At 41.4% G+C, this 12211-nt stretch overlaps 1 protein-coding gene and 1 long non-coding RNA gene across 2 annotated transcripts in view; one reads left to right on the plus strand and one right to left on the minus strand.

Moving 5' to 3' along the window:
• Positions 1 to 492: 492 nt before the first annotated feature.
• LOC123085904 (uncharacterized) lies at positions 493 to 2745 on the plus strand. Its single transcript, XR_006440117.1, has 3 exons — positions 493 to 922; positions 1006 to 2322; positions 2428 to 2745. It is a non-coding gene; the product is annotated as an uncharacterized lncRNA (long non-coding RNA).
• A 1958-nt stretch (positions 2746 to 4703) lies between these two features.
• The window catches only part of LOC123085905 (probable protein phosphatase 2C 12), a 29882-nt gene continuing 22374 nt past the window's right edge, over positions 4704 to 12211 (minus strand). Inside the window, exon 9 of the mRNA XM_044507609.1 lies at positions 4704 to 4908. Coding sequence (XP_044363544.1) covers positions 4704 to 4908 — 205 coding nt within the window. The remainder of the gene's footprint in view (positions 4909 to 12211) is intronic.

Below are 12211 nucleotides of genomic sequence, written 5' to 3' on the forward strand. Positions count from 1 at the left end.
CAATTAAATCAGCACTTTCCAAAATAATGTCACGCATTAACTCATTCAAATTAAATCACTACTTACTAAAAGTTATCAGGCCCATTTTCAGTTTTTTCCTATGTTTCATTTTTTCTCATTTTTCTGCTCGACATAATGAGTTACCAAACAATGAAATCACAGTTTCCAAACAATAAAATTACAGTTTAGTGACAATCAATTCCAAATCCTATCTTTCCTAGCGCATTATCCAAAAAAAATAAACTTTTCTAGCGCATTGATCCTAACAACCAAATCTCTCTACTAAGGCAGAGGAAAAAAATTATATGAGACCAGGTCTCACGGTTAGCAGGTGAGACCCGTTCTGATGGATGACACGTGGCATTCACAAATCACAAAGCATCCCAATCTCTCTCCCTGGATAGGGGTGGGGAATGCTTTGTGATTTGTGAATGTCACGTATCATCCATCAGGATGGGTTTCGCGTGAGACGTGGTCTCATAGAATTCTTTTGCTAACGCAGACCTCTCCTTCCCTCAGGATAGTAGACCAAGATCCACATCGGTTTTCGAAGTACCAACCATGCATCCGTCAGCCTCTCGCCGTCACGCCGCCAAGCATCGTCGCTACCTGTGCTGCCCCACGGAACCAGAACGATCGAGGGTTTCGAGCAGAAACTGCAGATTCTATTCAATTGTTCTGTTGTTGCCAACTACCTCGATCCAGTGTGTTGGTCCATGAGGTGACTCTGGTGGCGGCGCCATAACCCGGCTGGAGACGGCAGCGGCGACACGTTCTTCTCTCCTCCTGTCGGCGCGAGCAGTTCGTCCCCATAGTCGGACCAGATCAAACGCTTCTTGCAACATCAATATCTTGCAATCCTCCCAACGGCAGTGGTAGCGGATTGACCTGGTCTCAACGGCAGCAACATCACAACGACCCAGTATGCTCTTCCACCTCTCCCTCTCTTTAATTTTTTACTAGGATTCTTATTATTCTGTGTGTCTGCATCTGCGTGCCATTTAGGATTCTTGTCTATCTAGATCTTGGTATATAACTGCAGCAACTCATAAGTCTGGGAGGCCAAGAAAGAAGACATAGGTACAGAAGAAGAGGCTTTATTATAAATATTTTCTAAGACCAGCTGCAGTCTGAATGAGACTATTGAGGGCCTTATTCTGCACCGCCACTTCACTAGGGAATACAGTCATCATCGACATAGTTTCACTTGGAGAAAACTGTCTGACACTTTAGTATCATAGCCACCAAGGTAAATGGTCAAGTCTTGTGTTCTCATTGACCTGACTATTCAATCAGAGAGTGTTTTGTTGGCGATTTATAGCGAACCAAAAGAAAGAAGACAACAAATATGTGTTGGGTTATCTTGTTAACCTCACCATACAATTCCTTGTGGGTGGTCTTCGTTAAATTGAAAAGACTTTGGTAGTTAATTCATGCCATTGGTGGTGATGGCAGTCCAACGAAGTGCAATATGTACAAGTACAATTGAGCCAAAAAGGAAACTGGATGCCATCTGTACTAAAGCTAGATGTCTCATACTGTATATAAAACCGCCTCGGTGTTTTCTTCCTTGATTCGATTTTTTCTTTCTCTACTTCATTGATAAAATAAAGAGATAGATTTCACCCTTCTTTTATTGCCATTTTCACTCTGTTTTTTTACTGTGAAGTTGGCCGGGCATGTAAATATGAATCGCCACATAAAAAGATCAGCGGCATCTCATATTCTCGTTTAAGTGATGTACGTGTTCCAGACTATTTTTCAAGTTTCAGGTCAGAGTCTCTACTCTAAACCATAGTCACCGTGGATATGTAAGAGTGTGCAAGATTTTTGCGAGTGTTTTTTTTTTTTTGATATCACACAAATTGGTGGGTAAATGAAATATATAACACTGGTTCTATAATCCTTTTTTATGATTCTCTTTCGTTTCTTTTATTAAATATCTTATTATTATTCTGTGTACATATTTTAATAGGATGCCAAACATCCCAGAGTTTATCTATATTGTGTATTCCGCCAGATCTCCAAGAAATTGTGACATGTGTGCAGAACATAGATGCTTCGATTTTATCATATACACAATATGTTATACCTATTACTGATCCTTCCTTGACAAAAATATTTGAGGTATAATATAGTTTCCTATTACTGATTCGACGGCGCGGAGCAGTGGCAGCGGTAACATCTGTTGACCGATTTGGAGGGGAGCAGAATAACAGTGAGCAGCAAAGTGTGGACTGGTTCAACATCAGCCAACATAATCGCCCCAACATCAGCCAGACCGACTGGTTTGAGCTCCTTCCATGCCTCCCTAACTATCTTGTGAGTTGATCTGTGATCGGAAAAAAAGTCCTAAAGGTTTAGAAGGACATGAGAGATTTTATTTTTCAGGTTTTGAATGCTAATACACGTTTCTAACTTATATAGTGCAAGCAGTTGAGTTGGCTTGAACTTTCCTGTACAACTGAAGGTCCTTCTCGAGCGTGTGCAGCTTGATGTAACATCATGCAGTTTGCGATGGGGAATCAGTGTTTAGTAGGAACAACTTAGTGCATATGTATTTTGTGTGTACTGACCTGATGCAAATATATTCATGTGTAATGCCAGACAAGGTACAAAGGTAATGTAGATTCTGTGTAATGATTCGATTTTCAAACAATATTGTGTGCCCTTAGAAAATTGGATATTCGCTAAGTTTGTAATGACAAGTAATGTATGTAAAGTGTACATTATCATACCAATATTGGTTTCCATATGATATTTTCCCCATTATCAATTACTCGAGGATGCGACTGAGTACAATACATGATGGTGACTTGGTCAAAATCCATTGCATCTTTTTTTGTCATCAACGACCAAAACTATTACAATTACGGTTACCTGCTTAAAATTCAAAATGGATGTGATGGTGGGACAGGGATCTCATACTGCAGTGGGCCCACATGTCAATGGCCCAACTACATCCTGCAGTACGTCAGGGGAGTTGCTTCCATGGTGGTGGAGGTTGGGGTGAAGGGGGGGGGGGGTCTGAGCCTGGTGTGGCATTGATAGGTTGAGAGACGTAGAAGAAAAGTAATGATTTAACGATAATAAGTTAACCCATGCTATTGACGTGCATACAATACTAAACATATATGGTTAGCCATAATTGTTGTTAAATTTTAGAATATATATCTATCCTCCCTTTACAACGCACGGGCAATTTCCTCGTGAGGGTGAGGCATAGGGGGGTGCGCATAGCTGGCAGGAGCGAGTCTAAAACTTAATCGGTGACGGTGCATGGGGTACGGGGGTGGGGGTGGGGGTGGGGTGGGGGGGGGGGGTTGGAGTTGTTCATCGGGGTGAGGCTTAGATGGATGGTGGGGCGGGGGGAGGCAGGAGGTTAGGTCTGGGTAGGCCATGGTTGAGGAGGAGGAACCGTCGCGAAACAAGAGGAAGATGAACAGGTGACAGCGTGCTCCTAACCGTTGGATATTGATTTGATGTAGCAACGCACGGGCACTTAACTAGTAGAAGTAATATACAAGACACCAAGAAATAATTCCTCGAAGGCCTCCAGGAGGCGGGTACTCTAGCATTCGTTATATAGAAGTAATGTACAAGCCACCAAAAAATTATTGGGTTCAACTGAACCCAACAACTATATGCTGGCTCCGCCTCTGGTGACCAGTATAACATCGTAGTTTAGCCCTTTCCTCAACTCCTTAGGGCCCCCTTTAGCCACACTATACGACCAATTACAGAAGCAGAATGCAGTGGGGTGCGGCATGAAAGAAACCAAACCCAATCTCATAAGGACCAGCATCCAAATTTGTCAGAGCAAAACTCCCTTATTGTTCAAATAGTTCGGTCATGTCTATTGTTCAATTTAATTCTGATCACTCATTGATATAACAAGATTTTTCCCCTCCTTTTTTGAGCTTTTTTTTTTTGCAGGGACTTTTTGAGCACATTGAATATTCAGACCTTGAAGAACACACTTAGACCATATGTAATAGACCAATAAGCACCAAACAATAAGTACTATGATACAACTATGGAATTGTGGTATCAATACAAAAAATATGTCAGTTTTGGGCCTCAGTGACGAATAAAACTGGGGTGCAAGGAAAATGGACATGTAAGAAGAATGAACAAGAGAAAAACCATCACATAAGAGATTGAGTCATTTATCACAGAGTGACATGAGAAAAGCCTAGGCTCAAGCTAAAAATGTCTCCATGACTGGTATTGACAAATGGACTGAGCCTGGGTTCCTGACAAGTCATAACCGATGTCAAGAGCACTTATACACACCTTAAGGCCACTGGTTGATTTGAACCTGGGATCCTGTCTTGTTTCTTCGCACAAATAGAGTGCACCTTCAACAAAATAAATTGTGGTGCTTCACATGAATGATTCCACAAATTTTAATCATCTGCACTGACGTCCAATTTGATCTTCCAAGTTCAGATGAGTTAGAGAACAGTCCTTAAGTCTGTTTACCAGTGACTGATGGATGATCTTGACAAGTCTGCTTTATAAGTTAACACTGTTAGTAATATTAGCTTGTCTGACGAAGTATACAAAACCATTGAGGAAGGCTACTTGGGCAGGCTGGACTGTATATGGAGAATCTGGAAATAAGAAGTGAATGAAGATTCAGCATTTATTGTCCTATAATGTCAAAATGATTCAAGCCCGTGATTAAAGATATTCATACTTCACAAATGCAGCTTCCCTTCCATTGCCACCTTTTTCACTTGGCAGGATGAACAGAGGAAAGGACCGCCCCAGGGGTTAACCCGTGAATGATGCTTCGGCATGTTGCCATGAACAGAGACACCCTCACCAGGTTTCATCTCCAATTGGCAGACTGCACAATCATGCAGCTTGAACATATTTCCGGTTGGATAGTTTACATTCAACCTGGAAACCAGTTAAAAGTGATAGACTGTACTTTAAGAAATTATTTGCATAGTACATATCCTAGTTAGAAATCTTAATATTGGAAAATACTCATCAAGTATATATGATTTAAAATGAATAAGGACAAAACAATTGTTCAATTTGGGGTAGATACATGAACTTAATAAAAGATAAAAAATTCAGCAAATGTGATTGTTTCAGGAGAATAACCAAATAAGCTGACACAATTTTTTTCTCCGATGCGTAGGAGAGCTGCGCATCATCATATTAAGAAAGAAAGGAGTCTAATAGACTCGTACAAGCCCAATAGGGTAGCGTTTAAATACACAGGATCACCGAGAAAGAAAGAAAGAAACTACTTCGACCATGACCCAAAACCACACAACCTATGGCCAAATCCCCCCGAAGCCCTTTGGCCCCGGCCATACACCACAAATGGGCCCTATGTTGGGGAATGTAGTAATTTCAAAAAAATTCCTACGCACACACAAGATCATGGTGATGCATAGCAACGAGAGGGGAGAGTGTTGTCTACGTACCCTCGTAGACCGAAAGCGGAAGCGTTAGCACAACGCGGTTGATGTAGTCGTACGTCTTCACGATCCGACCGATCCAAGTACCGAACGCACGGCACCTCCGAGTTCAGCACACGTTCAGCTCGATGACGTCCCGCGAACTCCAATCCAGTAGAGCTTCACGGGAGAGTTCCGTCAGCACGACGACGTGGTGACGATGACGATGCTCTACCGTCGCAGGGCTTCGCCTAAACACCGCTACGATATGATCGAGGTGGATTATGGTGGAAGGGGGGCACCGCACACGGCTAAGAGATCCAAGGGATCAATTGTTGTGTCTATGGGGTGCCCCCTGCCCCCGTATATAAAGGAGTGGAGGAGGGGGAGGGCCGACCCTCTCTATGGCGCGCCCTAGGGGAGTCCTACTGCCACCGGGAGTAGGATTCCCCCTTTCCTAGTAGAACTAGGAGCCCTTCCAAGTAGTAGAAGTAGGAGGGAAGGAAAGGGAAGGGAAAAGGAGAAGGAAGGAAGGGGGCGCCCCCCTCCATAGTCCAATTCGGACCAGCCCATGGGGAGGGGTGCGGCCACCCTTTGAGGCCTTCCTCTCAATTCCCGTATGGCCCATTAAGGCCCAATACGAATTCCCATAACTCCCCGGTACTCCCGAAAATACCCGAATCACTCGGAACCTTTCCAATCCGAATATAGTCGTCCAATATATCGATCTTTACGTCTCGAGCATTTCGAGACTCCTCGTCATGTCCCCGATCTCATCCGGGACTCCGAACTCCTTCGGTACATCAAAACACATAAACTCATAATATAACCGTCATCGAACTTTAAGCGTGCGGACCCTACGGTTCGAAAACTATGTAGACATGACCGAGACACGTCTCCGGTCAATAACCAATAGCGGAACCTGGATGCTCATATTGGCTCCTACATATTCTACGAAGATCTTTATCGGTCAAACCGCATAACAACATGTGTTGTTCCCTTTGTCATCGGTATGTTACTTGCCCGAGATTCAATCGTCGGTATCTCAATACCTAGTTCAATCTCATTACCGGCAAGTCTCTTTACTCGTTCCGTAACACATCATCCCGCAACTAACTCATTAGTTGTAATGCTTGCAAGGCTTATAGTGATGTGCATTACCGAGTGGGCCTAGAGATACCTCTCCGACAATCGGAGTGTCAAATCCTAATCTCGAAATACGCCAACCCAACAAGTACCTTCAGAGACACCTGTAGAGCACCTTTATAATCACCCAGTTACGTTGTGACGTTTGGTAGCACACAAAGTGTTCCTCCGGTAAATGGGAGTTGCATAATCTCATAGTCATAGGAACATGTATAAGTCATGAAGAAAGCAATAGCAACAAACTAAACAATCAAGTGCTATGCTAACGAAATGGGTCAAGTCAATCACATCATTCTCTAATGATGTGACCCCGTTAATCAAATGACAACTCATGTCTATGGCTAGGAAACTTAACCATCTTTGATTCAATGAGCTAGTCAAGTAGAGGCATACTAGTGACATACTGTTTGTCTATATATTCACACATGTACTATGTTTCCGGTTAATACAATTCTAGCATGAATAATAAACATTTATCATGATATAAGGAAATAAATAATAACTTTATTATTGCCTCTAGGGCATATTTCCTTCAGTCTCCCACTTGCACTAGAGTCAATAATCTAGTTCACATTGCCATGTGATTTAACATCAATAGTTTACTTTACCATGTGATTAACACCCATAGTTCACATCGTCATGTGACCGACACACAAAGGGTTTACTCGAGTCAATAATCTAGTTCACATCGCTATGTGATTAATACCCAAAGAGTACTAAGGTGTGATCATGTTTTGCTTGTGCGAGAAGTTTAGTCAACGGGTCTGCCACATTCAGATCCGTAAGTATTTTGCAAATTTCTATGTCAACAATGCTCTGCACGGAGCTACTCTAGCTAATTGCTCCCACTTTCAACATGTATACATATTGAGATTTAGAGTCATCTGGATCAGTGTCAAAATTTGCATCGACATAACCCTTTACGATGAACCTTTTTGTCACCTCCATAATCGAGAAACATATCCTTATTCCATTAAGGATAATTTTGACCGCTGTCCAGTGATCTACTCCTAGATCACTATTATACTCCCTTGCCAAAAATAGTGTAGGGTATACAATAGATCTGGTACACAGCATGGCATATTTTATAGAACCTATGGCTGAGGCATAGGGAATGACTTTCATTCTCTCTCTATCTTTTGCCATGGTCGGGTTTTGAGTCTTACTCAACTTCACACCTTGTAACACATGCAAGAACTCCTTCTTTGACTATTCCATTTTGAACTACTTTAAAATCTTGTCAAGGTATGTACTCATTGAAAAAACTTATCAAGCATCTTGATCTATCTCTATAGATCTTGATGCTTAATATGTAAGCAGCTTCACCGAGGTCTTTCTTTGAAAAACTCCTTTCAAACATTCCTTTATGCTTTGCAGAATAATTCTACATTATCTCCGATCAATAATATGTCATTCAGATATACTTATCAGAAATGTTGTAGTGCTCCCACTCACTTTCTTGTAAATACAGGCTTCACCGCAAGTCTGTATAAAACTATATGCTTTGATCAACTTATCAAAGTGTATATTGCAACTCCGAGATGCTTGCACCAGTCCATAGATGGATCGCTGGAGCTTGCATATTTTGTTAGTACCTTTAGGATTGACAAAACCTTCTGGTTACATCATATACAACTCTTCTTTAATAAATCCATTAAGGAATGCAGTTTTGTTTATCCATTTGCCAGATTTCATAAAATGTGGCAATTGCTAACATGATTCGGACAGACTTAAGCATAGATACGAGTGAGAAACTCTCATCGTAGTCAACACCTTGAACTTGTCGAAAACCTTTTGCGACAATTCTAGCTTTGTAGATAGTAACACTACTATCAGCGTCTGTCTTCCTCTTGAAGATCCATTTAATCTCAATGGCTCACCAATCAACGGGCAAGTCAATCAAAGTCCATACTTTGTTCTTATACATGGATCCCATCTCAGATTTCATGGTCTTAAACCATTTTGCGGAATCTGGGCTCATCATCACTTCCTCATAGTTCGTAGGCTCGTCATGGTCAAGTAACATGACCTCTAGAACAGGATTACCGTACCACTCTGGTGTGGATCTCACTCTGGTTTATCTACGAGGTTCGGTAGCAACTTGATCTGAAGTTACATGATCATCATCATTAGCTTCCTCACTGATTGGTGTAGTAGTCATAGGAACATATTTCTGATATGAACTACTTCCCAATAAGGGAGCAGGTACAGTTGCCTCATCAAGTTCTACTTTCCTCCCACTCACTTATTTCGAGAGAAACTCCTTCTCTAGAAAAGATCCATTCTCAGATATGAATAACTTGCCTTCGGATCTATGATAGAAGGTGTACCCAACATTTTCTTTTGGGTATCCTATGAAGACGCACTTCTCCGATTTGGGTTTGAGCTTATCAGGTTGAAACTTTTTCGCATAAGCATTGCAACCTCAAATTTTAAGAAACGACAGCTTAGGTTTCTTGCCAAACCATAGTTCGTACGGTGTCGTCTCAACAGATTTAGATGGTGCCCTATTTAACGTGAATGTAGATGTCTCTAATGCATAACCCCAAGACGATAGCGGTAAATCAGTAAGAGACGTCATAGATCGCACCATATCTAATAAAGCACAGTTACGATGTTCGGACACACCATTACACTGTGGTGTTCCAGGTGGCGTGAGTAGTGAAACTATTTCACATTGTTTTAACTGAAGGACAAACTCTTAACTCAAATATTTTACCTCTGCGATCATATGGTAGAAACTTTTATTTTCTTGTCACGATGATTCTCCACTTCACTCTGAAATTCTTTGAACTTTTCAAATGTTTCAGACTTGTATTTCATTAAGTAGATATACCCATATCTGCTCAAATCATCTGTGAAGGTCAGAAATAACGATACTTGTCGTGAGCCTTAACATTCATCAGACTGCATACATCAGTATGTATTATTTCCAATAAGTCAGTTGCTTGCTCCATTGTTCCGGAGAACGGAGTCTTAGTCATCTTGCCCATGAGGCACGGTTCGCAAGCATCAACTGATTCATAATCAAGTGATTCCAAAATCCCATCAGCATAGATTTTCTTCATGCGCTTTACACCAATATGACCTAAACGGCAGTGCCACAAATAAGTTGCACTATCATTATTAACTTTGCATCTTTTGGTGTCAATATTATGAATATGCGTATCACTAAGATTGAGATCCAATGAACCATTTTCATTGGGTGTGTAACCATATAAGGTTTTATTCATGTAAACAGAACAACAATTTATTCTCTTACTTAAATAAATAATTGTATTGCAATAAACATGATCAAATCATATTCATGCTCAACGCAAACACCAAATAACACTTATTTAGGTTCAACACTAATCCCGAAAGTATAGGGAGTGTGCGATGATGATCATATCAATCTTGGAACCACTTCCAACACACATCGTCACTTCACCCTTAACTAGTCTATGTTCATTCTGCAACTCCCGTTTCGAGTTACTACTCTTAGCAACTGAACCAGTATCAAATACCGAGGGGTTGCTACGAACACTAGTAAAATACACATCAATAATCTGTATATCAAATATACCTTTGGTCACTTTGCCATCCTTCTTATCCGCCAAATACTTGGGATAGTTTCGCTTCCAGTGACCAGTCCCTTTGTAGTAGAAGCACTTAGTCTCAGGCTTAGGACCAGACTTGGGTTTCTTCACTTGAGCAGCAACTTGCTTGCCGTTCTTCTTGAAGTTCCCCTTCTTCCCTTTGCCCTTTTCTTGAAACTAGTGGTCTTGTCTACCATCAACACTTGATATTTTTTTGATTTCTACCTTCGTCGATTTCAGCATTATGAAGAGCTTGAGAATCATTTCCTTTATCCCTTGCACATCATAGTTCATCACGAAGTTCTACTAACTTGGTGATGGTGACTAGAGAATTCTGTCAATCACTATTTTATCTGGAAGATTAACTTCCACTTGATTCAAGAGATTGTAGTACCCAGACAATCTGAGCACATGCTCACTGCTTGAGCTATTCTCCTCCATCTTTTAGGTATAGAACTTGTTGGAGACTTCATATCTCTCAACTCGGGTATTTGCTTGAAATATTAACTTCAACTCCTGGAACATCTCATATGGTCCATGCCGTTCAAAACGTCTTTGAAGTCCCGATTCTAAGCCGTTTAAGCATGGTGCACTAAATTATCAAGTAGTCATCATATTGAGCTAGCCAAATGTTCATAACATCTGCATCTGCTCCTGCAATAGGTTTGTCACCTAGTGGTGCATCAAAGACATAATTCTTCTGTGCAGCAATGAGGATAAACCTCAAATCACGGATCCAATCCACATCATTGCTACTAACATCTTTCAACTTAGTTTTCTCTAGGAACATATCAAAAATAAAATAGGGGAGCTAAACGCGAGCTATCGATCTACAACATAGATATGCTAATACTACCAGGACTAAGTTCATGATAAATTAAAGTTCAATTAATCATATTACTTAAGAACTCCCACTTAGACAGATATCCCTCTAATCCTCTAAGTGATCACGTGATCCAAATCAACTAAACCATGTCCGATCATCACGTGAGATGGAGTAGTTTCAATGGTGAACATCACTATGTTGATCATATCTACTATATGATTCACGCTCGACCTTTCGGTCTCCGTGTTCCGAGCCCATATCTGTTATATGCTAGGCTCGTCAAGTTTAACCTGAGTATTCCGCGTGTGCAACTGTTTTGCACCCGTTGTATTTGAACGTAGAGCCTATCACACCCGATCATCACGTGGTATCTCAGCACGAAGAACTTTCACAACGGTGCATACTCAGGGAGAACACTTATACTTTGATAATTTAGTGAGGGATCATCTTATAATGCTACTGTCAATCAAAGCAAGATAAGATGCATAAACGATAAACATCACAGGCAATCAATATAAGTGATATGATATGGCCATCATCATCTTGTACTTGTGATCTCCATCTCCGAAGTACTGTCATGATCACCATCGTCACCGGCGCGACACCTTGATCTCTACCATAGCATCGTTGTCATCTCGCCAATCTTATGCTTCCATGACTATCGCTACCGCTTAGTGATAAAGTAAAGCATTACAGCGTGATTGCATTGCATACAATAAAGCGACAACCATATAGCTCCTGCCAGTTGTCGATAACTCGGTTACAAAACATGATCGTCTCATACAATAAAATTTAGCATCATGTCTTGACCATATCACATCACAACATGCCCTGCAAAAACAAGTTAGACGTCCTCTACTTTGTTGTTGCAAGTTTTACGTGACTGCTACGGGCTGAGCAAGAACCGTTCTTACCTACGCATCAAAACCACAATGATAGTTTGTCAAGTTGGTGCTGTTTTAACCTTCGCAAGGACCGGGTGTAGCCACACTCGGTTCAACTAAAGTTGGAGAAACTGACACCCGCTAGTCACCTGTGTGCATAGCACGGCGGTAAAACCAGTCTCGCGTAAGCGTACGCATAATGTCGGTCTCGGCCGCTTCATCGAACAATACCGCCGAACCAAAGTATGACATGCTGGTAAGCAGTATGACTTATATCGCCCACAACTCACTTGTGTTCTACTCGTGCATATGACATCTACGCATAAAACCTAGGCTCGGATGCCACTGTTGGGGAAC

The sequence above is a fragment of the Triticum aestivum genome, chromosome 4A (assembly GCF_018294505.1).
Source record: "Triticum aestivum cultivar Chinese Spring chromosome 4A, IWGSC CS RefSeq v2.1, whole genome shotgun sequence".
Classification (NCBI taxonomy): Eukaryota; Viridiplantae; Streptophyta; class Magnoliopsida; order Poales; family Poaceae; genus Triticum; species Triticum aestivum.